Below are 24,161 nucleotides of genomic sequence, written 5' to 3' on the forward strand. Positions count from 1 at the left end.
GATTCATGCCTGGGTTCACCAAGCAGTTCCCGTGGGGCCATGGGGATGAGGCGTAGTGGCTGACCTGTGTGCGGGCGGGAGGGGCAGGGGCCTGCCAGGGGCAGCGATGCCTGGCATCTCTTGGTGACACTTTTACTCCTTTTAAAGCTCTAAAACTGGGGTACCTGGGTGGCTCAGTGGGTTAAAGCCTCTGCCTTCGGCTCAGGTCATGGTCCCAGGGTCCTGGGATCGAGCCCCACATCGGGCTCTCTGCTCAGCAGGGAGCCTGCTTCCTCCTCTCTCTCTGCCTCTCTGCCTACTTGAGATCTCTGTCTGTCAAATAAATAAATAAAATATTTAAAAAGAAAAAAAAAGCTCTAAAACTTAAATACTGAAAATAGTTAAACATACTGAACTCTCACCACCTGTTGGGTCCTGGGCTCAGGTTTTGGGGGGACGATATCATGTCGTTCTTACAGTAAGCCTCTAGGATGGGAACTGGAATTTACCCATTTTATATGTGAGAACACTGAAGTCACTTGCCTAAGGTCACACAAGGACTGGAACCCAGCACTGTCTGCCCTTTTAACGACACCGCTCAGATGCTAACATTCCCTCCCTACCCTCCCCGCACAGGGGAAGAGGCTGGGTTCTGAGTGCTTGGGGTGGGGGGGGGGGGGACCGCAGGACTTGCCACTGAGAGGATCCTTGGGACAGAAAGACACCCGGAGACCTGGGCTCTCACGCCCTACACACCAGCCACTGCTGACGCGAACAGACAGTGTGCTGCTGGGCCAGGCACCTGCCTGGGGCCCTCCGGGTTTGGTGGGAGTCAGCCCCCCTGAAGCTCTCCATTCCCCTCATCTAGAATTACAGACTCCACGAGCAGCCAAGTGGGTCTGAACTGTGGACTGAGGGCTGGACAGGGCGATAGGTACCCACCGCCCACAGCCAGGCGGAGGACTCCCCCAGGCTTCCAAGCCCCCCAACCCGTCCTCCTGCAGGGTGAGGGCTAGGTAGGCTCAGAGGCCCTGCCTGGGCTGCCAGAGGCCAGAGGGGGCTCCCTGGGATGGCATCCCTGAGGCGGCCGCCTCTCCATTCCCGTGTGCACGTTCCACGGAGAGCAGGCCTTGGGGGCCGCCAAGGGCAGGAGGGGGAAGGGAGGCGGCAGGGCTGACCACTTTCCCTTTCCCTCTAGTGGGCAGGAGCCCAGAGGGCCCTGCCTCGCCCTGAGCTGGTAGTGATGTCAGCGGAAACCCTGGGCGCCGAGGACCTCCTCCTACCTCAGCCCCGGCCCTACCCTGCCCTGCACCCCCCACCCACACCTGGACTGGTTCAGCTTCCCCGGGGAACACCGCGCCCACCTGCCCCTGCTTTCCCGCAGGGCTGAGAGGAACCTGGTCCTGCTGCCTGCCTCTCCCCTGACCTGCCTAGGCTCCATCTCCCCATCTGCAAGGACGTCTGGGTGATGAGCGCATGAGGAAGGCAGGGGCAAAGGGGTACCCCCAGATGCTCAACTCCTCCCTTGCCTGCCAGGAGTTTCCCCGCAATTCTCCCAGGATGTTCCATTGCCCTGGCCAACCCATGCCTCAGGCTCCGTGACTCTGTCTCCCCTGGCAGAGGAGTGGGGTTACCTCTCCCTGGGCTGGAAGATCCTTATCCGGCCCTGCTGAGTCACTGCCGGCTCCTCCCGCGCTGTCCCCTCCCTCCCCACCGCCTCCCTCCTTCAGACTTCTCAGGCTTTCTCCAGAGTGTCTGGGTTCCTCAGGGGGCCCCGGGGGCTCAGAGGACAGCAGCACCTCCCTGGGACCACAGACAGTCCCACCCCAAGTGGCTGCCATCCCAGCACTGTGGGGACAGCGACACTGAGCGAGGGTGCCCTCCGCCTTTACTAGCTGTGTGACCTTGGGCAAGTCGCTTGGCCCTTCTACACCTCACTTGTCTCCTGTGTGGAACAGGAAAGATGATAACGATACCTCCCTCAGAATAAGGACAATTGAGTTAATGCAAGTAAATTGGCCGGCATTCAGGGCTAGATGGCGTTACGTATTACTCTCTGCCCCTCCTCACACCCTATCCTCCTGGCTCTGCCGGTAACGCTACCTTCCCCTTCCGAGTCTGCATCCTTCATGTTCTTTAGGTTTTGCTTTCCTCCCGAATCCAGGCCCCACAACCCCCACGCTGACCCGTCCCCACAGGGCACGGACCTAGGCTGGATGGAGAGTTCTAGAGCTGGGCTCTTCCTTGTTCAACTCTCCTCTCACTATAACCCATCTCTGAGCTTTTTGCCTTTGCATCCCAGACAGCCTCCCCATCCGGGTTCTGTGAGCTGAGGGCTGGAGGGGGCAGGGCAGACACTCTGGGCACAGGAAGTTCTGAGGGGACGAGAGAGTGGTCACCGGGTCCTAGCTGTGCGGGGTGCGTCCGGGCTTCCCAGCCGTGGGTCCTTCTGCATGACAGCAGTGGTTTGGGGCTATGAGAAGCTCCCCCTTCCCTGGCCCCCACAGGCACCTCTCAGAGGGCCCATCATGCTCCTCCCCAGAGCCCCCCGAGTTTCCGCTGCTGGCTGCTGCAAAGTGCGTTAAGCGACACAGGGCTTAAGAATTCCAGCAGGTGAACCGGGGGCATTTGTGGGGAGGAAGGAGAGGGCCAGGAGAGCTTGGCAAGGGGCCGAGGAGGGGAAGGCTACACCTGGCCTGGGACCCGCTCCTGGGGTTGGGGAGATGCTGGCACTCAGGTCAGGGGAGCACCTCGTACCCCAGTTTTCAGAAGCACCTCCTCTATGTACCCTGAGGAACGGTGTGGACCGATAAAGGCCCGCACCCTGCCTACCAGGGGCTCAGGGCTGCGGATGGTTCCAGAGCCGCCCTGCCCTTTATCCCTGCCCTACCCCAGCGGCCCGAAGTCGCTCTGCCCGCCGCCCCCGTCCACTACAGCGACCCCATCCCAGCCAGGGACGTCGGCTTCCGGGCCCCCTTTCTCCCCGGGTGCGTAGCACAGTGTTGGGCACCGAGCTGTCACCCGGCCCCCGGTGACCGGGTGTCTGGGCTGGAAGCTGGGAATGTGTGCGGTGTCTGTCTCCCTCTGCTGGTCCCTTAAGGGACAGCCCGGCCAGGACGCTTTCCACAGAGCTGGTGGCCTCCCCGTGTCTCCCCAGACAGTGGCGGGTGACTACTGAGGGCGGAGGAAAGGGCCCTGGGGCTCTTGGCCTGGACCGCGGGCACCGCCTCCTGGGCCCGGAGGACTGACGCCGGCCTCTGACAGGGGCCCCGAGGGGTGGCCTCCCGTCGCTCTTCCCCATAGGCGGGCAGGCCCCAGACAGCCTCCTTCCCCTTCCAGCCCATGAATGGAACTGTCAACCGTGGATTTATCGGAACCTTTTGTGAAGCTATTTCTATTTCCAGCCGAGACCGCATCTTGGAGTAATGAGTTCCATCGGTGTCCTCCCCTGCTGGGGCAAGCACGCTGCCTTTGATTTGTCCTAAACTTACCTCACTTGCGCTCCAAGGGGGCCCTGGAACCCCAGCATGCCAGGTTTTGGTGAACAAGCTGGAGCTTCCCCTTTCGCATCCCTGCTGTGGGCTTAAAAACTTCCATCCCTCTCCGTCCCTCCTGCCGCCTCCACGCCGGTGAAGAGAGAGACCTGCTTTCTCTCAGCTTCCCTCGGGGCTGACTTCTGCCCCCACTAGTGTCCTGCAAGCATCTTCCAGCCACTGGCGGCCTCCGGGCCTTTCTCTGGAGTGTTCCTCTGGGGAGACCTTCCTCCCAGATGCCTAGTGGGATTCCCTGGGCTTTGTCCACGCGGATTTGTTTCGTTTCTGGTCCTGACCCTGAAGTATGGGGAGGTGTACTCGATCTTTAGGAATACCGGGGGAACGAACCCTCCCAGCCGCCCCCTGAGGGAAGGCCTGCTGGCACCCCTCCCGCAATGTCCAGGCGAGGCTCAAAGCAAAAGCCACGCGTCCCGTTTGCAGTCACCCCGAAAGTGGTGGAACCAGACAGAGGCAGGCCTGTACCCCGAATGCCCTTCGTCCATCTCAGCACACAATCTGGGGCCAAGCCTTGCCAACTCGCTGGACGCTATACCCTTGGCAGGGTCCCCCAGCGAGAGCACACGGAGATCCTCTCCTGTGTGTGCACAGCCCAGACGACCTCCTGCAGAGGCCCGGCACAGGCTGGTCCCTCCGCTCAGTCCTGTATGCGCTCTCCTGCGGAGTAGTGCATCTAATGCAGGTTTAATGAATAAATTACCGCCCTCTGGGAATTCCCGCATTTTTCTTTAAAGATTTTATTTGTGGGTAATCTCTATGCCCCACATGGGGCTGGAGCTCACAATCTCGAGATCAGGAGTCCCGTGCTCCACTGACCGGGGCGGCCAGGCGCCCCTGAATTCTGGCATTTTTAAACCTAACCAGCTGGGTAAGAAGTGGTGGTTGAAGGGAGGAAATTTCCCAGCAGGTAAGTATTTTAAAAGTTTGAGATGGTGACCACTTTCCTCCATTAGGTATCTGCCTCACCACGCACATATTCCCACATACTTACGCCCCTGCGGGAGGCCACCTCAAATATGGGTGAGGCTAAGAATTTGGGGTTGAAAAAATCCTGAGAGCATCTCAGGCGAACCCCCTCAATGTATCAAGGAAGAACCTGAGGTCCAAAGAAGGGCCTTGACTTGCTGGAGACGGTGCATAGGGCTGAAGCTATACGGGTCTCGACTTCTGGCACAGACCCCGAATTGTTCCTATACCGATCCCTCTCGAGACACAGCGTTTTTGAGGTTCGCGAGGCCCTCCGGACCTGAAAGGCGTCACTGCTTGTGCCAGTCGCGAGCCTGGAGAGGCCGCCTGCCTTCGGTCAGGTCTTCCTTCCAGTCCTGCAGTCTGCGGGGAGCAGGACGGCCAATCCCAGCTCCTATCCAGAGCTGCGGCCAGATGACGGGCCCAGGGAAGTCGAACGCCCCTTCCAGAACAAAACACAAGGTTGGAAGCAGCCTCATGAGCCCCTCACACCACCAAGCACGTTGTACAGATGAGGAAACCGCTGCAGAGGCAGAGAGGGACCCGCATAGTTACACAGCAAGCCAGCAGCCAAGCACAGACCAGAGACCCAGGACTCCTGATTCCCAGTTCTAGCTCCTTTCTGGTGTCCGAGCCCTTCGGAAGGGTCAGGTGAGAACAGACCTCTGGCAGCGTCTGTGTGTGTGTGTGTGTGTGTGTCCAAACACTAATAAAAAATCCCAAAGAGGGTCGCCTGGTTGGCTCAGTCAGTAGAGCATGCAAATCTTGATCTTGACGTTGTGAGGGTTTTTTTTTTTAAGTACTTTTTTTTTTTTTTTTAAGATTTATTTATTTATTTATTTGACAAACAGAGATTACAAGTAGGCAGAGAGGCAGGCAGGGAGAGAGAGGAGGAAGCAGGCTCCCTGCTGAGCAGAAAGCCCAACGACATCATGACCTGAGCCAAAGGCAGAGGTTTTAACCCACTGAGCCACCCAGGTGCCCCTTGACATTGTGAGTTTAAGCCCTACATCAGGCACAGCAATTACTTAAAAAAAAAAAACAAACATGAAAAGCTAAAGAGTTCGTGTGTGTGTGTGTGTGTGTGTCTGAAGACTCATTAAAAATCATGAAGAGTTTGGGGTGCCTGGGTGACGCAGTTAAGCGTCCGCCTCTTGGTTTCAGCTCAGGTCGGAGATGGAGCCCTGAGCTGGGCTCCGTGCTCAGGATGGAGCCTGCTTATAACTCTTTCTTCCTCTCCTCTGCCCCCCACTCTCTTAAATAAACAAACAAAAACCAAAAAACAAACAAAGCCTGAGGACTTTATGTCTTCCCCTGCCTCCCCAGGGCCCTGCCTCAAAGACCTCAAGGCCCTAGGACCCTATAGCCCCTCAGGTGTCAGGGGCAGAGGCTGGGTGTGATTGTTTCTACTCCTTGCCTTCCAGAGAAACTTGATGTCTGCCTCCTGCTCCAGCTGGGCTGCTTGGGTAAGGGCGGTGGGGGCAAAGCTGTGAAAGCCACAGGGGTAGAGAGAGAGGGAGAGACGGGCAGAGGAGGAGAGGGAAGTTAAGAGAATAGCTAATGCTAGGTTCTTTTGTGGGTTTTCTTTCTTTTTTGTGGGTTTATTTTTTTGACAGGGTGTTTGGGGGTGGGGAGGAAGCTACTGTCCAGGGAAGGATGGGACTGTGGGAAGGTGCTGGAAGCTTCCTGACAGCACCCTATGTAGACACATGTCAAACACTGTTGCACTGTGGTAAGTGGTGGGGGGCCATGCACAGATGGCCTCTCTGAGGACCAGCCACTGAAGCTGAGCCCTAGGAAGAGAAGGAGCCAGCGTGTGAGAAGGGGGACGTTTCGGAAGGTCAGTTTGGTGCTGTCTGGAGAGTGGCCTGCAGAAGATGGTGGGGAGGCAGGAGACCGCTCAGCTCCTATAGCTGTCCAGGTGACAGAAGATGGTGGCCGGAGCCAGGATGATAGCCATGCCATGTGTTTGGAAGATGGAGCAGTCAGGGCTTGCTGAAGGGCTGTAATATGTGGAGTGACAGAGCAGGGTCCAGGATGACTCCCAGAGTACACGACTTACATGCCTGGGTAGAGGCAGTACTATTTACACTGACTTCCCCCACCCCTCAAGGCAGGAATAGCCTCCCCTAGCATTCTAGAGAAGTCTGGTGATGCACGGAGGCTGAGGGCAAGGAGCAGGGTCCGGCATTGCAGGCCAGGAGCTGGAGGGCAGAGGGCTGGGAGACAAATACCACTCCTCAGGGCAGACAATACCGGAGGGTAAGGCGGAGCCAAACCAGCCCTAAGGAATGCAGGGGTGCCCAGGGCCCTTCGAAGCACTAGGGAAGCTTGGTGCTGTGGGGGCTAGAGCTCGGACAGTCCCTTTGGACTTCCACTTTGCAGACCCGCAGCCCAGAGCCCAGGGTAAGGAGAAAACTTCCCTGGCTGACCAACCCCCTTCTTCTGCACAGTCCTGGGGGCTTTTAAAAATGGCCACATAGGGGCGCCTGGGTGGCTCAGTGGGTTAAGCCGCTGCCTTCGGCTCGGGTCATTATCTCAGGGTCCTGGGATCGAGTCCCACGTCGGGCTCTCTGCTCAGCAGGGAGCCTGCTCCCCTCTCTCTCTCTGCCTGCCTCTCCGTCTACTTGTGATTTCTCTCTGTCAAATAAATAAATAAAATCTTTAAAAAAAAAAAAATGGCCACATAAACGCAATTCCACTCTGGCAAAACGTTTCCAGTGCTTCCCACCGGTGTCCCTCATCGTTTGGCAGCCTCCATCCCTCTGCGAGGCTCACGGGCCACTTCCCCGGACAAGGGGCAGAGCCCACGCGCCACTGACCCTCTTCTCCCTCTTCCCCAGCTAGGTACACCCTTCTACCCCTTTCAGCCCCGAGAATCTTCTGGTCTTCAAGGATGCATAGCGGACCCTCAAAGCCAGAATGAACGGCCACTCTCCCAGTCGGCGGTCCTGCAGCAAACAGCTTTCATCTCTCTAGAGCTGGCGGTTGTGTGTCCGCGAGGATGGTCCAGCTCCAACCCCGGATCCACGGAGGCGCCCGGAAGACCGTACTAAGCTGCGCAGGAGGCTCGCCCGCACATCTCAGCGCTCCGAGCCCGGTGCTCGCCGCCACGCACCGGGTACCTCGTGCCCTGCGGCTGCATCCGTGCTTCTCGTGCTCGGCGGCGCAGCCTCCGAGGTCCCGCAGAGCCCGGCCGGCTCCTCAAGGGCGCGAAAAGGCCGGGGCCGGCGTTACCCGCTCGCGTCACCGCGGCCGGGCCCCCCCTCCCCCACCGTGGACTCCGTCACGTGACGGCGGAGCCGGCGAGCGTTTTTCTCACGTGACGGAGGCACCCGCGCCGGGGCCAATGAGAACGTGGGGGCGGGGCTTCCGGGGGCGGCGCGCGGGAAGGGAACCCCGGGCCCCCGCGGCGGCGGGTGAGACCCGGAGCCGACCTGCGGGCTGGTGGGGTAGGGCCCGCCGGGGGCCGGGGGTCTCAGCTCCGTGGGAGGCCAGGCTCGGCCTCGGCGCCGGCAGCAGCATGAAGTGTCTGGTCACGGGCGGCAACGTGAAGGGTGAGTTGGGGGCGACCGGGTTTGGGGGGCGGGGGCACGTGGGACCGCCGGAGACGCCAGCCTAACCCCCGTTTCCTTTCTCCTCCCCGCAGTGCTCGGCAAGGCCGTCCATTCCCTGTCCCGCATCGGGGAGGAGCTCTACCTGGAGCCCCTGGAAGACGGGGTGAGGGGGTGGGTGGGATTATAGGCGGGAGCCAGTTTCTCCCCGCGTCAGGCCAGATGCCCTCGGGCATTGCTGTTTGCCGAGTTTTCCCCGCCGCCCGTGGTCAGTCCGGGCCCTGCTCTCTCCCCAGGCCGGTGTGTGAATCGAGAGCCACTGCCCTCCCTGAAGTGCCTGGTGGCGGGTGGGGGCAACTCGGGGGGGAAGGGTGGAGTGCGCGGAGGGTTGTATAGGGCCCTTGCTGTGGGAGCAGTCGCTGCCGGGGACTCGGGGATGGAAGGCTTCATGGAGAAGGCACCTGCTGACCGGAAGGAGAGGGAGGATTTCAGGAGGTGATGGTGGAGGAGGAGGACGTTAGGACGAATATGTGAGCAAAAGCCGGCCAGAGGGCAGGGCCCGACTCTGCCCCCTGATCGGGTCCCTCCCCCTGCTTTTCCTGACCCAGCTCTCTCTCCGGACCGTGAACTCTTCTCGCTCTGCCTATGCCTGCTTCCTCTTTGCCCCCCTCTTCTTCCAGCAGTACCAGGCGGCCGCCCCTGGTCAGGAAGCCCTGCGCTGTAAGATTTTGATGAAGGTGAGGCCTTTCCCTCACCAACGGTGTTTTGTGTCCCCTCTGCTCACGTTGTCCCCCCCCCACCCCAATATGTCTGCCCTGGGGGCATTCAGAAGGTGCTAACTGGGGAGAGGGATGTATGCAGGAGCAAGCAGGTGTAAAATGCGGTGAGGAGCATAAGAAGGACACCACAGAGGGTGATGGGAGATAGGGTGAGGGTGATCCATTCTGCCAGGGACCTGGGCAGTGGTGACATTCACTTTGGTCCTTGAAAAGTAAGCAGATCTTTCAAGGCACGCCAGACAGGTGTGTAACAACTTGAAGAGGAGCCTGGGAGGGTGTAAACGTGCGTGTTGTGGGCGCTCCCTTCCTGGTACGACAGTGCCGAGCCTGGGATGGCCAGGGCCTGCGTGGGATGTGAGAGCTGGTTGGTGGAGACACAGCACCGGGCTGATGTGTTCCCCCACTCAGTCATTCCTGGCCGCCTTCCGCTCACTGGCCATGGTGGAGAAGAGTGTGGAGAAATGCTGCATCTCGCTGAATGGCAGGAGCAGCCGCCTGGTGGTCCAGCTGCACTGTCGATACGGTGAGTGGGCAGCCGGCTGGCCGGCCCAGGGGTCCCTGCGGTTGCAAGGGTGGAGGGCAGGTCAGCAAGACCCGCTGAGACCCTGTCTGCCCATCCAGGGGTGAGGAAGACTCACAACCTGTCCTTCCAGGACTGCGAGTCCCTGCAGGCCATCTTCGACCCAGCCTTGTGCTCGCATGTGCTCCGTGCCCCAGCACGGTGAGTGTGTCCCCCAGCTACAAACCGAGCCGTGGGTCTTGTTTTTTCCTTTGGAGCTTCCAGGGTCAATTTAAGAAGACACCTTCTTCATCTTCTCTGCCTCTCTCTGAACCTCAGAGAGTTTATCCAGACCAGCCTGCTCTCACGTCGGACTCGCTGTTTAAGGGCAGAGGCTGGAATGGAGGAGGACACCACTCCTTGCTCCTCGGTCTTCAGGAACCTGTGTTCTCCACCCCAAAGGTCCAGCTTGGCTTTCTGGCCACTTAGACTGCTTCTCACTCCTTTTTTAAAGAGAGCACGTCTTTGGCTTCCCTTTAAGTCCTCTTTCCATGGCTTGAACAGCCTTGGATGTCCATCTCTAGCTTCGTGACTCAGGGGCTCAAAATTCTCCTCTGATGGGGTCATCTTTCTGGGCCTGTTCTTCACTCAAGGTTAGCCTCTTTTCCTGTCTGCCTGGACTGTAGCTTTGAGGAGTCCACAGGCTGAGGAAGGAGGCTGGACAGCGAGGTCATGGTCCAGGAGGACTGCCGGAATAAGGTGCTCTGGGGGCAGGGGTGTTCTGGGAAAATCAGAGTGGGGAGGCGGTGTGCCAGCCCGGAAGATGGGGACTCGGTGGAGGCAGAGGTCCCTGCAGAAGGCCAGTGTGGAGAGGGCTGGCTCTCCTCCTACCCTACGCTGTGTGCTGCTTGCATTTGAGTATCCCAAAGTCATGTTCATTTCTTTTTGTAGCCATGGGGTGTGGTAATTTGAAGTTCCCTTTGGGTCCTGACGGTCTGTTATTTCTGAGTTCTGTTGAGATAATGCTTTCAGGACTCCTTCAGGTAGAGAAAGAGGGACGTTATCTCAGGTGGTCTGGATTTTGATGCTATTTTTTTTTTTTTAAACGAACAATTGTTTTTCTTTTTCTCATGGACAATTTCAAATTTGTGTGAAAGCGGATGCCTGCCCCTGTCCCAACGGTTGTGAGACAAATTCCAGATGTTATTTCATATGTACATATTTGTCAACATGTATCCCGTAAAGGCAAAAATTGAAGATCTTTTCTGTGGTCGCATTTATAGGGATGGCCCGGGTGGGCTTTCCCACCCCTGGGAGGGCAGGTGCTGCCGGCCTGGTTTGGCCCAGTGTGAACAGCCCATCCTTTCTGTTGCCTCCTCTGGGCTCTGCTGTTGTCTGCCCCATCCCTTGCAGGGGACTTCTCTCCCCCAGCAGCCCCCAGCAGCCCCCAAAGAAAGCTTTGGATGGGGTGGGAGCCATGTCCTGTTCACCTTGCCCTTCCCAGGGCGTGCTAGGGCCGGCACATGGTGGATCCCCTCCGACATGGTACACGGGTCGCAGCCCTGCCTCAGCTCTTGTAAGAGCGAAGCCAAGGGGTGGGGCTGAGCCTTGGGAGTGATGCTGTAACCCCTGCACAGGGTCCTGGGGGAGGCTGTTCTGCCCTTCCCCCCCGCACTGGCAGAAGTGACACTGGGCATCGGCTGTGGCCGCAGGGTCATCCTGCGCAGCTACCAGGAGGAGGAGGCAGGTGAGAGCCAGACGTGGCCTTAGACGGGGTTAGAGCTGGGGTGGGAGAGGGGAGGGTCTGGAAGCCCCGGCTCTCCCGTTCCTCCCTTGGCAGACAGCTCCGTCAGAGCCATGGTGACGGAGATGAGCATCGGGGAGGAGGATTTCCAGCAGCTGCAGGCCCAGGAAGGGGCGGCCATCACTTTCTGCCTCAAGGAATTCAGGGTGAGGTTCCCCCCAGCACACTCCCGCCACCGTCCTCCCTGCCCTGCCTGGGGCCTCACGGCTCTGCTTTCCCCTCCCAGGGCCTCCTGAGCTTCGCGGAGTCCGCAAACTTGTCCCTTAGCATTCACTTCGATGCACCAGGCAGGTAATTCCCGGCCTCAGGTCAGGGAGGGGAGGCTCTGGGAAGCCGGGAGCCTAAGGGCCCTGACCTTGCCCGGGACCTGCCATCTGCTTAGGCCAGCCATCTTTGCCGTCAAGGACACCCTGCTGGACGGACACTTTGTCCTGGCCACGATGTCAGAGTCAGACCTGCACTCCCCAGCGCCCCACAGGCTGGTGCCTCCCCTCCAGGCTCACAGGTAAGACTGTCCACCTGCCAGCCTGCTCCTCCCCACCCCCATACCTCCACACCCCGGCCGCCCCACCACCCCCCCGGCCCCCTGGCCAGAGCCTCCTGCCTGCAGCTTGTGCACCTCCCCCAGCACGCACACTTCCTGTCAAGCCCAGCCTCTCAGGCTCAGCCTTCCTGGTCAGCTGTGCTCAGAGAACCCTCCTCCCACCCAGGGAAGTGTCCCCAGGGTCGGGCTGGCTTCCTTCTCTGGCTGAGTCCTCCCTTCTGAGCCTCTTCCCAGGCCAAGGAGGGAACAGGCTGCTGGGAGGCAGGGGGCTGGCTGGGGCTGGGGAGAGCAGGTGGCTGGAAGGGCAGGTGGGCTGGGGAGGACGACGGGCCCAGTGTAGCCGAAGCAGAGGAAGTTTGGTCTGGCCCCCTGCCCAGCACGTCCCTGGGCCCCAGTGCTTTCCAGCTCTGTCTCCGGGGAGGGCAGAGGCTTTGGCCCCCGGTGGCCTAGCTCAGAGGACTCGATGCTTCTCTACCCCAGCTGAGCTAAACCGGCTCCCAGGATGCTTCCCTCAGGCCCCTATCTGAACTCCGATCAAACGGATTCCAGGCCCCATGCCTTGTAGGAAGCCACCACTTAACCTCAGCATCTTTCCCCCAAACCAATGAGAAAGTCATGAGTCATGAAGCCCAGAGATCAGCCGTGGTCATGAGGCTTCTGCTGCTCTCTCAGTTCTCTGAAGTGGGGTCCTGCCTCTACACCCTCTTCTGTGTGGCTCGCTGACACCCTCTCCCTGCCAGCAGCACGCCCCACCTGGATGACTTTGCCAATGACGACATCGACTCCTACATGATCGCCATGGAAACGACTGTGGACAGTGAGGGCTCCCGGGCAGGACCCTCCATTCCCCTTTCCCCCGGCCTCCGGCCCCCCTGTAGCCCTGGCCCCTACTCTGAGGACAATGATGCCGAGCCCAGTACAGAGCCTGGGACTCCCCCACCCAAGAAGGTAGGGGTTGGAGATGGAGCGGGGGTTGGGAGGCACGGAGGGAACCTCCAGAACTCACTCTGCTTCCTCTGTTCCCTTTCCAGTTCCGCTCGCTGTTCTTTGGCTCCATCCTCGCCCCTGCACACTCCCCTCCGGGCCCCAGCCCTGTGCTGGCTGAAGACAGTGAGGGTGAAGGCTGAACTGAGGACAAGCCTGTGTCCAGAGGCTCTGGACTAGATGAAGCCATAGCCGCCCACTTCCCCCGGCAGCAGCCTGGGGATAGGGCTGCTCTCCACCCGGTTGGGTGGTCAAGGTGGGCTGTGCTGAGCTGAGTGCCGGCCCTGCTGCCACTCCAGGTGCCTCCTGGGTCCCGTCTTCTCATCAACTTCCAACCAATCATGTCTGTTCCTAGGCTTGGCACCGAGCTGCCACCTGATGGAATGCCCCTCACCTATTACCCAGCCCCTCTGTTTTAGGCCAGACTCCAACCATGTGGCTAGGGCTGGACACCTGCCTTCCCTAAGTGTACCTCCCTAAGACAAAAATCACAGAGGGGCTATTGGCCCTTGCCAGTCTGCCTTCTTTGCCAATCATGACCTGTCCCTCCCCCAAATCCCAAATCACCTTTGGGATCTCTTGTGGCCAGCTAACTTTTTGTTTCTCTGTGCCGTCTGGCTCTGGCTTGGGATTCTAAGTCCCTGTGGACCTGAGCCTGTGGCTGGGATTACCCTGGCTGGGGCCTCATGCCCAGCAAGCCTGTCCTCCCAAGTGGCCCTGGATAGAAGGGCTGCCAGCCCAGTCCTTGGGACAAGGGAGACAGAGGCCATGGCGAGAATCCAGCTTTGACCTTTATTCAAGAGACCAGATGGGTCGCCCTAGGATCTGTCTGCTGGCCCTGAGGCCAAGCAAGGCTGGAAACCCACATCTGGCCCTGCTTTGCCCTGAGCTGCAGCCTCGGCCCCAGGATCCTGCGTGCGACCACTGCAGGTGCAGGCGGAAGGAGCCCTGGGGGATTGGACGCTGCTATTGATTCATTAAAAAAAAGAAAAATACACCAAGGCTCCGTGTTCCCCATGACAGGTGGGCCTGGGGGGCTGGCATGAACCACCCCCCACGGCCACATAATTTCTGTACAATCCACCACCTGGGGCAGAGTACGGGCACGCAAAGGCTATTTCTTGGCTTTGGCGGAGTTGCGGGGCGGGGTGATGGGCCGGCCTCCAGGGTTCAAGCCACTGAACTGCCCGTATTTCCCCTTGTTCTTGTCCGCGGGCTTGAGGATCTGAAAGAGACAGAGCTGGTCAGGCTCACGGGCTGAGCCACGGAGTCAGAAACCACTACCTTTCCCATCCCCACCTGGAAAGAGCACATGAGCGTCTCGTCCACACTCATCATGGCGCCTGCGTTGTCAAACTCGCCGCAGTAGTTGGGAGCCGAGAAGAGTGTCACCAGCTGCCGCTTGGCAAAGAACTCATAGCCATCTTCCACCACCTGGATGAGGAGGGGCAGTCGGCTCAGCAGGTGCCGGCTACCAGCCACCGCGCCCACCCGCCCCAGAGCTGCCGGCCCACCTGGTGTGCCCGGCAGATGAGATCCAAGTCGTGCTTGTGCAGGAACTTGGCCACCACTTCCGCCCCAAACGTGAAGGAGACACCACGGTCATTCTCGCCCCAGCCCTGCACGTCCTTGTCAGGATCAGACCAGAGCAGGTCACACAGCAGGCCCTGGTCAGGCACGTCTGTGGGCCGCATGATACGCCGAATCTGTTCCATGGACTGCAAGTCTGGGGACAGGCCTAGGGGAGCATGGGAGGGGACAGGTCACTTCCTCAAAGACCCCCCTGCCCCTCAAAGCTTCTGCTGGTCAGTCTCCCCTCCACCTGCCACCCCCTGGCACTCTCCTAAAGTCCCAGGAGTCCAGGCAGGCAGAAGCCATCCCCTTCGGCCTCAAGGACCACAGAGCTCTCTGAACAAAGGAGACAGTCCCCGCACAACGCCAAGGCCAAAGCGGGGGAGAGTGGAACAAGAGTACTGGGGAGGGGTGGCGGGGGCTTCCTGGAAGAAGTGACAAGCAAAGCCGGAGCCCTGGGAGAGCCTGGAATCCCTCCCCCCAGCCTCCTCCCAGGGCCCCCGGGGATGTGGCCCAGAGGCTCTTCCTTCCCAGACATGCGCCCAGAGCCACTCTCACCTCCGTGGCAGCAGAAGATCTTCTCGTCCACGATGGCAGCAATGGGCAGGCAGTTGAAGCAGTCGGTAAAGGTTTTCCACAGTTTAATGTTGTAGCGTCTCTTGCCTGTCGGGAGCAACGAGAGGCCTCAGGAGGCCTGTCTGCCGCACACCCAGCCTGGGTCTCTGGGCCCTCCAGGGCACTCGGCGGGCAGTCCAGACACGGCTGGGAGCAGGCAGTGGCAGACAAGAAGAGACGCCCCCCTCCCCCATCCCCGCTGCCCACCAGCCTTCTTAGAATTCTAAAGCAGCTGAGTCCACAGGAACCTGAGTTCCAATCTAGAACAACCCACCCCCACCCAGGGAGCAGGCCAGGCCAAGACGAGGTCTGGTTTATCTCAGCTTCAGGTTGGCAGAATCCAGTCCAGAGAGGCATCCTAAGTGCTTAAGGGATGTGCGGGAGGGGAGTGTCACGAGGACACTGGGCAGTCTTCGTCAGCAGCCATTCACCAGACCGACCCCTCCTGAGCACCAGACCCCAGGCCAGGAGGGCAGGGCAGTCCCCTGCATAGATCTCAGTCTGCAGGTATCTGTAGACAGCGGTACCTTTACTGCCAACCCAATGTGAGGGTCTCACTGGATAGCCGAGTCACTTAAGAACTTGGGAAGCCTACTCACACTCATCATAGAAGCCATAGATGCGGTTGATGCTGGCACACTCGTGGTTCCCACGGAGCAAGAAGAAGTTCTCGGGGTACTTGATCTTATAGGCCAGCAGCAGGCAGATGGTCTCCAAAGACTGCTTACCCCGGTCGACATAGTCCCCCAGGAAGAGGTAGTTGCTCTCTGGAGGGAAGCCACCGTACTCAAATAGCCGCAGGAGGTCGTAGTACTGGCCATGGATGTCACCTGTGACCCAGGGGACTGGTTCAGCGCTAGGGGCAGGGGCCACACTTGAAACCAGGGCCAAGTTTGGGCGCCAGGGAGGAGCACTGCAAGGACTCGGGGCGGGGGGGGGGGGCGCAAGGGATGGGGAACGCCACTTGCAGAAAGCAAAAGGGGCCGAGACGCGGGGGTGGGGGGTGGGGGGGAGGGCTCACCGCAGATCTTGAGGGGTGCCTCCAGCTCCAGAAGGATGGGCTGGCTCAAGAAGATCTCCCGTGATTTGAGACACAGACCACGGATCTCGTTCTCTGTGAGCTGTACATTCTTTCCAGGCCGCGAGCCCTGCACTGGGGGCGGAACAGGGCATCAAGACTCTGGTCCCTCAGGCAGGAGGAAGGTGGGCGACACAAGTGGCCCTGTTGGCACATCTGAGGGCACCTGGGTCTCCTGGGCCCCTCCTTGCCCAGGGGCAGCTCTTGCTGCTGAGCCTCCCAGGATGGGACCCCTCGAGGGGTCTGCTGTGCGTCGGGGGGGGGGGCTGCCACCCAACAGCCCAACCCACAGCGCACGATCCCTGGGAGGGGTGGAGCTAGATTTCTTATGTTTCTCCTCCACCCCCAGGAGCACAGGCCAACCTGTGCGCCCCCGGCTCAGGAGAGGGGGTGCTCCCCGTGCCAGAGCGTCCCCGGACCGTCCCAAGCGCCCCGCGCCTTGGGGGGGGCCGGCTGTGGACGCGGGTCCTCGAGGCCCGTCCCCGCCCAGTCTAAGCTGGCCCTGGGAGGGGCAGGCCCGCCCGCGCACCACTTCCGGGCCCGGCAGGGGGCCAGGGCGCGGCGGGCACCGACGTCCCCCGCCCCGGCCAACCTTCCAGCAGGCGCCCGATGATAGAGTCCAGGTTGAGCTTCTCGCTGTCGGACATGGCGGCGCCGCCGCTCCGGCCCAGCAGCTCCGGGCCCAATCCTGCCGCCCGCCCTCCCGCTGCCTCCTTCCGGCCTGGCGCTCCTTCCGCCCGCCCCGGCCCGCCCCGGCCCGCCCCGGCCTGCCGCCCCGCCTCCTAGGCCTGCCGCCCCGCCCCGCGCGCTGCCCCCGCGCTCTAGCGCCCCCTCTGGATGCTGGGCGCAGCGGCCGCGGAGGTCTGGGGGGCGGGGCACAGGGGAAGGGGCGGGTCTTGGGCTGGGTTTGGTCTGTCTAGGACGAAGCCTGGCCGGTGGGTGGAGCTTGGAGGGGCGTGGTTGAGTCTCGTTCGCCCCTAGGAGTGACCCGTTCCGAGAACAGGGGTCCGGAAGTACCGTGAAAGTTGTTTTTTTCTATCAAAGGCTAACCAGCCGTTCCCACCCTGGGCGGGAGTGTGGTGTGTGCACATTAAAAACCGATTCTCCAAACGCTGCGGATTAAGTCCTCGAAGTGCCAAAAAGGAAACTGAGACTCAGAGATAGCAGGGGGCTGGTCCAAGACCCTGGCGTCCACCTCCTGAGTCTCTGTGGCCCCCCAGGCAGCCGGCCAGACCCAGACACCTGCTGCTACACTCTGAAACCCACTTGGTCCGCCCTGTGGAGCACGCTAAATTAGTATTTTTTTTTTTAAGATTTTATTTATTTATTTGACAGACAGATCACAAGTAGGCAGAGAGGCAGGCAGAGAGGGAGGGAAGCAGGCTCCCTGCTGAGCGGAGAGCCCAATGCGGGGCTCGATCCCAGGACTCTGAGATCATGACCTGAGCCAAAGGCAGAGGCCCAACCCCCTGAGCCACCCAGGCACCCCTAAATTAGTATTTTTTTGTAAGATTCACTGTTACCTGCTGGGTGCATAGTAATGCCGTATTATGTGCATATTCAAAGCATTACCTTGTAAAGAGCAAATATTAAATAAACCATAATTCTCACTGGAATCTTGAAAATTTTAAAATACTTTATTTATTTATTTGACAGAGAGAGATCACAAAGAAGCAGAGAGGGAGGGGGAAACAGGCCCCCTGCTGAGCAGAGAGCCGAATGTGGGGCTTGATCCCAGGGCCCTGAGACCATGACCTGAGCCAAAGGCAGATACTTAACTGACTGAGCCACTCAGGTCTCCCTGGAACCCTGAGTTGCTTTACAAGCTGATAACCTCAAAACTAGAGGGGGCCTGGCCTCTGTACCGCGAGGGTGGGTCCTGGACCCTTCACACCCACCACAGGAACCCAAGTCTGCAGCCATTCTGCCCATGGGGAGGGGAGGGGAGGAGCCCACAGCCCTGGGCAGGCCGGAAGAGCCTGGGAGAGGAAGGGGTGATCACCCCCCCACACACACTTGGGAGGGGAGTGTGGGAGGGGCCCCCCAGCGGGTTGCTGAGGCTGCCCGGAGGAGGAAGTGAGAGGAGGAGGTGAGGTGCAGCAGGGAGGTAAGCTGGCCTGGGGGGGCAGGGGTTGAGTCTGGGGCTGGGCCTCCATCCAGAAGCCTGGCTTTTCTGCCACTTCAGGGCCCTCTTCCCACCTCAATGAAAGAGGGGCCAGAAGGGGCTTGGTGAGATGCCTTGATGCCTCTCCGCTCTGAACCCTGCAGCCAGGTCCCAGGGCTGGGGATCGGCTGGATGGGAGCCCAGGTCCCAGGCTGGCCAGAAGCAGCCTTTCACACTGGCTTTCTCCACCTCCTACAGCCCGTGGTAGCTTGGGTCTGGGGCACCATGGCCCAGGCCCTGGGGGAGGACCTCGTACAAACTTCCGAGGGGCAGGATGACTCCAGCTCTTTGGGGTCTGACTCCGAGCTGAGTGGGCCTGGCCCATATCGCCAGGCTGATCGCTATGGCTTCATTGGGGGCAGCTCAGCAGAGCCAGGGTAAGAAGGGAAGGGACTGGGGGGCAGTGGGGTGCTGGGATTGAAGATGGGGGCTGAGGGCTGAATTCTGGAGTGAGGCTCAACCTCGAGGGTCCGGGAGGGTTTGGGAACTCAGTCAGTGTCACCCCTCTTCATGCTCCGGGTGGAGTCCTAAAGCTGGCAGGGACAAGGCAGCAATGTCCCTCACATGCCTCTTTTACCCTCAACCTCTCAGACTTTACAGCTATCCTTGGAGGCAAATAGTCTTCCCCCATTAATCTGCCCCAAAAATCCAAGAACCCAACCAAAGAACCCACACTTTACTTCTTCCCTCTCCCTATTCCAATATACAGACAGGAAAACAATCCAGATAGGAACTTGCCCAGATCAGATGGAATCAAATTAGAACTCAGGACTCCTGGCTTCTAGTCCATGGCTCTGTCCACCTGTGTTCCTATCTGTGTTCCTATCTTAGGGGACAGCTAGCTGGTCCCTCCCCCAACACACACCTACACACCCCCTTCAGTGTCTCCTGCTCCTACCACATCAGAGCCACCTCCTTTCCTATCCCTATGACAACCACTGGCAGCTCCTGGGTGACAGGTTACCCCCCCCCAGGGCTCCCCAGAGATCTCCAGGGCCAGGAGCTGAGCTTCCCGGGGCAGCATGGAGGATGGCAGATGTGGGCCCTGGGTAACAGCTAGTTAACGCCCCCGTGCCTATGCCACGTGCCCGCAGGCCAGGTCACCCTCCTGCAGACCTTATCCGCCAGCGGGAGATGAAGTGGGTAGAGATGACCTCGCACTGGGAGAAAACCATGTCTCGGCGGTACAAGAAGGTGAGGGGAGCATGGGGCTCCCTGTCTCAGCCCGCTTTGCCTCTTTCCCTGCCCCGGTAAAATTGACCCCTCCTGTGTCCCAGCACCTCCTGCCTTTGTACCCCCTCCCGCCCAAAGTGCCCCTTGCCCCATGACAGGCTGGGGCTGGGATGTGCCAGCAGGAGCGGGGGATGCTGGCCTGGCTCATCTAACTTGGCCTTGGCCTCACCCGCAGGTAAAGATGCAGTGCCGGAAAGGCATCCCCTCGGCTCTGCGGGCCCGCTGCTGGCCCCTGTTGTGCGGGGCCCATGTGTGTCAGAAGAACAGCCCAGGCACCTATCAGGTAACTGTTGCCAGGGGTCCCTGTCTCCCCTTTCCAGAGCCCCTTGCCACTCTGAGCCCTCACACCCACCTTGCTGTCTGCCCGCAGGAACTGGCCGAAGCCCCTGGAGACCCACAGTGGATGGAGACCATCAGCCGGGACCTGCACCGCCAGTTCCCTCTACACGAGATGTTTGTGTCGCCCCAGGGTCACGGGTAGGCGGCCAGTGACACCCAGGGACCTCCAGGCCCACAGCCTCCAGGGCCATCGGCCTGGACCACTACCATAGCTTTATAGCCTGGGAAGAGGCCCCCTGAGGGTGGGGGAGGGGAACATGGAAGACCGGCCCTGATGGGGTCTCCTGGCACAGGCAGCAGGGGCTCCTGCAGGTACTCAAGGCCTATACCCTGCATCGGCCTGAACAGGGCTACTGTCAGGCCCAAGGCCCTGTGGCCGCTGTGCTGCTTATGCATCTGCCCCCAGAGGTGAGTGCCCTCGACCCCAATCCAGAGGCTTGGGACCCTGAAACCCCAATCCCAGAGATCCATGACCCCCAACCCTGGGGACTTGGACTTCAGGCCCCTGAGACCCTTGACCCACATCCTAATGACATATGGACCTAGTCAATCCTGGGCTCTGGATCCATGACCACCACGCCCCCAACCCCAGGAACTCTGGACTCAGGGACCTGGGATCCTTAACTCCCAGATCCTGTCCTAGTGACCTAGGGCCTCATGACCACCAGCTTCAGTGACCTTCAAGCCCAAAAACATTGACTCCAGCAGCCGGGGATCCTTGGCCCCTGCTCCCTGCCCCAGTGACCTGAGAATCTGGACATCATCACCTTGACCTCATGACTCCCAGTTCTGAGCCCTGTGACTATCATCTCAATGACCCCGAGAGCTCAGGACTTGAACTCTGGGACCCTCCCAACCCTTGACCATTGAGCCCCAAATTTGTGATTCTGAAATTCAACATCACGAACCCTATGACTTCCGACTCCCTAAACCCATTGCTAGGCCTCTGGCCAGTGGGGAGACTTTCAGTAAGAGCCAGAGCTTAGGCTCCAGGCTCCAGAGTCACCCCGGAGGGTACAGAGGACCCTCACCTGTGCTCCTTTCCCCTACCCTGCGGTTCCTTCTGTGATCCGCTGGGTGGGGGTGCTTACAGCCTGTGCCCCTACCCAGGAGGCCTTCTGGTGCCTGGTACAGATCTGCGAGGTCTACCTCCCCGGCTACTATGGGCCTCATATGGTGAGAAGCTGGGAGGGGGCCAGAGGGCGCCGGGAGGGATTGGGCAGGCGGGCAGTGGCCGGGCGACGGAGAGGGGCAGGGCCTGGGCTTCGGGAGTGGACTTGCTGATGGACGCGGCTGCAGGAGGCCGTGCAGCTGGACGCCGAGGTGTTCACCGCTCTGCTTCGACGGCTGCTCCCGCGCGTGCACAAGCACCTGCAGCAGGTGGGCGTCGGGCCTCTGCTCTACCTGCCCGAGTGGTTCCTGTGTCTCTTCGCCCGCTCCCTGCCCTTCCCCACCGTGCTGCGTGTCTGGGACGCCTTCCTCAGCGAGGGTGAGTGGACAGCTGGAGGGGAGGCGTGGCCGGGGCTGGGAGCCTCGGGGTGCGCACAGGGACCAGAGTGCCAGCTCCGCTCTGCCCCACCTGCCACTGCCAATCCTGGTCCCGGCCGTGGGTGCCAGAGCGTGCCGAGGCTGATGGCGTTGGGTTGGCTCTGGGGGGAGAAGCCCAGCCCCCGCCTGCCGTGCCACAACTGGCCGCCCCTGCCTCTGTGACGAGACTCCCGGAGGGAGGGAGGCTCTGCTGGGGGCGGGCTGGGGCCAGGGAGGGGCTCCCCGCACAGGGATGTGGAGCAGAGCTGGGGAGATCCCAGCAGAGGAGCTGTTCGGGGACTGGGCTCAGTGAGCAGGGCCAGTGCCAGGGACAGGGCCGGTAGGAGTGGAAGAGCACTGGGTGAGCCCTCGCTGCGCCCTGCATGGCTGTAGGACGCCGGGGCCGCTGGGTGAACGACGCTTACATTCTGGTGAGGGTGGGGATGGGAGCCAACGGCAACCAAATTAACAAGATATTTATAGGGGCGCCTGCCTGGCTCCATGGTGGAGCATGTGACTCTTGATCTCGGGGTCGCGAGTTCAAGCCCCACGTTGGGCACAGAGCTTTAAAAAAAAAAAGGTATTTATAGATTGTTATAAGTGCCATGAAGAAAATAAAACAAGGGATGTGACCGAGTGTTGAGGGAACAGTAGGAGGAGAGTGCTGTTTCCAAGATGCTTTTGGCCTCTCCATGGGGCGGCGGACTTGCAGGGCGCCGTGGAGGCCGGGAGGCCAGGAGAGACACTGTCCACACGGTCCGGGCTGCTGCCAGCTTGGGGGTGTGGGTGTGGAGAGGAAGCCAGATAGGTCAGGCCAAGAGTGGGGGGAGTTTGGGGCAGAGCTGAGCGGGACGTTTTAGGGCTTTGGGGCTCTGTCTCGGTACCCCCGTCAGTGACCCACCTGCATTCTCTCTCTCTGGGTTGTCTGGCAGTTACAAACGAAAAATGGCAGAAATCAGTCAGTACGTTTATTGAGCACCTGCTATGTGCCCAGTTGGCTACAGGCCCCCTTAGAGCTCTGGTCACAGGTGTCCAAGCTGCCATCTACATGTCACCACCCCTCCAGCCCCAGATCTCAAGGACCAGGCAGGGCAGGTGGAGCCCTCTTTGTCCTCTCCACAGAGCCCGGGACAGGCAATGTCACAAGCTCCGTTTCGTCATGGTGATGACACGTGTGGTGGTGATCATTTCTTTATGAGGCACGGTCGTCACAAGGCCTCACTGGTCCCCAGACTCAAGGCTACGGGGAAGGGATTCTGAGGCTGTGGGACAGCCCAAGGTCACACCTGCGCGTGCCCGTGAGCGTGCGTGCTTGGGTGTGTGCTTGCCTGCTCCGCGCTCTTGGCTTAGCGGCAGAGAGCTCTGGCGAGAATCTCTCTAGAAAGAGAAGGTCACAGAACTGAGCTGGAAAGGCCTTCTTCGCAGGGACCAGCTGCCAAGACGCAGAGAGCAGGTGTGGGGAGTTGTGTCCCCTGGCTGCTGGCACACCTCTCTGCCCGGAAGCGTCAGCCCCCATATCGCGGTCCCACTGTCACTGCTCCTGGTCTGAGTCAGGCTGCAGAGCTGCGGGAGGGTGGAAGGCGTCTGGCGGAGGGCAGGGTCAGGTACAGAACCGAGGAGGGGCAGGGTTGGCCCTGCCTGAGAGAGCCCCCCGGCCCGCAGGCGTGAAGGTGCTGTTCCGAGTGGGGCTAACGCTCGTGCGCCTGGCGCTGGGCACCACAGAACAGCGCCTGGCCTGCCCCGGGCTCCTGGAGACCCTCGGTGCCCTGCGAGCCATCCCACCCACCCAGCTGCAGGAGGAGGTCTTCATGTCCCAGGTGGGTGCCCCCACCCCCGCCACCTTGCCTTCCCAATGGCCCAGCCCCTGCTGCTCAGGTGGGGAAACTGAGTTAAGCAGCCAGAAGTCAGAGTGAGCCCCGGGGCCCAGTTCCTGTCTTCTGAGCAGCAGAAAAGCTGAAAACCCCAGGCTTCAAGTAGCTTTCTACGGTTCCCTTAGTGAGTCTGGCTGTCAGTCCCTCAGCCCTCAGCCACTTCCTGGGGCTGTGTCCTGCCCGCCCTGTGGGGACCTCACTGTTTCCGGCCCCACCCCCACCCCCCCAGTCTGGGCACACTCACTACCAGCCACTCCCCACAGGTGCACAGCGTGGCCCTGTCTGAGCAGGACCTGCAGCGGGAAATCAGGGTCCAGCTGGCCCGGCTGCCTGAGTCCACGTCCGGGCCACCCCCCAGGCCTCAGGCCCGCCTGCCTGGGGCCCAAGCCATCTTTGAGGCCCAGCAGCTGGCAGGGGTGCAAGGAGACACCAGGCCCGAGGTGCCCCAAATCGTGGTGCAGCCCCCAGAGGAGCCCAGGCCAACGAGGCGCAAGCCCCAGACCCGAGGCAAGACCTTCCACGGGCTCCTGACTCGGCCCAGGGGTCCTCCCCTCGAGGGCCCCTCCAGGTCTCATCGAGGCTCCACCTCCTTCCTGGATACCCGCTTCTGAAGGTTCGACTTCTGAGGGCATCACGGACTCAGTGTCCCCGAAGTCCGATTGCCCGATGGGCTGATGCCCGCCTCAGAAACGGGCCCTGCACTTTACCGCTGGGGTCTGGCGTCTCCCTGGCCAGGGCCTGTGCGACACGAAGTGAAAGAAGGCCACGGAGTGCGGGGTCCCGGGCCGGGCCTGCCGTTCTCCCGCGGAGCCATCCTGGTGCCCCGCCCTCGCAAACATGGAAGCGGGCACGGAAGGAGTGTGGGGTGCAGGGCACCTGGCTGGGCTAGGGGACCCCAAAGGGCTCCTGGAGAGGCCTAGAATAAAGGCTCACTGAGCAGAAGCCTGGATGGATTTGGATTGAAGGCTCCCCACACCCCTCTCCTCCCACCCTCCCCACCCCCCCAGTCCTGCCTCTCCATGCCCCCCTCCCCGAGTTCCCACGGGACACACCGAAGCTGCCCATTGGCTGCTGAAAGCTGTTTACCAGCCGAAGGATCCAA

The 24,161-nt window shown here is 60.5% G+C and overlaps 3 protein-coding genes across 4 annotated transcripts; 2 read left to right on the forward strand and 1 right to left on the reverse strand.

Annotated features, from left to right (window-relative positions):
* The first annotated feature begins 7,888 nt into the window (after positions 1-7,888).
* Positions 7,889-13,655, forward strand: RAD9A (RAD9 checkpoint clamp component A). Of its 2 annotated transcripts, XM_044259818.1 has the most exons (11): positions 7,889-8,053; positions 8,146-8,216; positions 8,659-8,787; positions 9,238-9,352; positions 9,451-9,550; positions 10,966-11,075; positions 11,169-11,278; positions 11,359-11,423; positions 11,515-11,637; positions 12,420-12,624; positions 12,708-13,655. In XM_044259818.1, exons 1-11 carry the CDS (start codon positions 8,020-8,022, stop codon positions 12,801-12,803), a joined length of 1,158 nt encoding a protein of 385 aa, XP_044115753.1. In that variant the 5' UTR covers positions 7,889-8,019; the 3' UTR covers positions 12,804-13,655. The 2 variants fall into 2 exon arrangements, with proteins under 2 accessions (XP_044115753.1, XP_044115754.1); XM_044259819.1 differs by lacking the exons at positions 7,889-8,053; positions 8,146-8,216 and adding an exon at positions 8,255-8,350.
* A 35-nt stretch (positions 13,656-13,690) lies between these two features.
* Positions 13,691-16,652, reverse strand: PPP1CA (protein phosphatase 1 catalytic subunit alpha). Its single transcript, XM_044259821.1, has 7 exons — positions 16,518-16,652; positions 15,869-16,000; positions 15,447-15,677; positions 14,791-14,895; positions 14,175-14,398; positions 13,960-14,094; positions 13,691-13,885 (listed from the first exon to the last, which is right to left on the reverse strand). Exons 1-7 carry the CDS (start codon positions 16,570-16,572, stop codon positions 13,775-13,777), a joined length of 993 nt encoding a protein of 330 aa, XP_044115756.1. The 5' UTR covers positions 16,573-16,652; the 3' UTR covers positions 13,691-13,774.
* A 1,329-nt stretch (positions 16,653-17,981) lies between these two features.
* On the forward strand, positions 17,982-23,837 carry TBC1D10C (TBC1 domain family member 10C). The gene is made up of 10 exons (XM_044259817.1): positions 17,982-18,032; positions 18,288-18,466; positions 19,184-19,283; positions 19,498-19,605; positions 19,693-19,799; positions 19,955-20,069; positions 20,772-20,837; positions 20,961-21,150; positions 22,851-23,005; positions 23,323-23,837. The coding sequence occupies exons 2-10, from the start codon at positions 18,315-18,317 to the stop codon at positions 23,668-23,670; spliced, it is 1,341 nt and encodes a 446-aa protein (XP_044115752.1). The 5' UTR covers positions 17,982-18,032; positions 18,288-18,314; the 3' UTR covers positions 23,671-23,837.
* The last annotated feature ends 324 nt before the right edge of the window (positions 23,838-24,161 follow it).

Source organism: Neovison vison, chromosome 7 (genome assembly GCF_020171115.1).
Source record: "Neovison vison isolate M4711 chromosome 7, ASM_NN_V1, whole genome shotgun sequence".
Lineage (NCBI taxonomy): Eukaryota > Metazoa > Chordata > Mammalia > Carnivora > Mustelidae > Neogale > Neogale vison.

What these genes read in the sequence shown, in the direction of transcription:
- RAD9A (XM_044259818.1), top strand. Translation starts at nt 8,020, where the DNA reads ATGAAGTGTCTGGTCACGGGCGGCAACGTGAAGG. An exon ending in TGGAGCCCCTGGAAGACGGG is followed by an intron (nt 8,217 to 8,658) that starts GTGAGGGGGTGG and finishes TTCCTGACCCAG; the next exon opens with CTCTCTCTCCGGACCGTGAA. An exon ending in GTGCTCCGTGCCCCAGCACG is followed by an intron (nt 9,551 to 10,965) that starts GTGAGTGTGTCC and finishes ACCCCTGCACAG; the next exon opens with GGTCCTGGGGGAGGCTGTTC.
- TBC1D10C (XM_044259817.1), top strand. Translation starts at nt 18,315, where the DNA reads ATGGCCCAGGCCCTGGGGGAGGACCTCGTACAAACTTCCGAGGGGCAG. An exon ending in GGCAGCTCAGCAGAGCCAGG is followed by an intron (nt 18,467 to 19,183) that starts GTAAGAAGGGAA and finishes ACGTGCCCGCAG; the next exon opens with GCCAGGTCACCCTCCTGCAG. An exon ending in ACAGCCCAGGCACCTATCAG is followed by an intron (nt 19,606 to 19,692) that starts GTAACTGTTGCC and finishes GTCTGCCCGCAG; the next exon opens with GAACTGGCCGAAGCCCCTGG.
- PPP1CA (XM_044259821.1), bottom strand. Translation starts at nt 16,572, where the DNA reads ATGTCCGACAGCGAGAAGCTCAACCTGGACTCTATCATCGGGCGCCTG. An exon ending in GGCACCCCTCAAGATCTGCG is followed by an intron (nt 15,678 to 15,868) that starts GTGAGCCCTCCC and finishes CCTGGGTCACAG; the next exon opens with GTGACATCCATGGCCAGTAC. An exon ending in CTATGGCTTCTATGATGAGT is followed by an intron (nt 14,896 to 15,446) that starts GTGAGTAGGCTT and finishes TGCTCCCGACAG; the next exon opens with GCAAGAGACGCTACAACATT.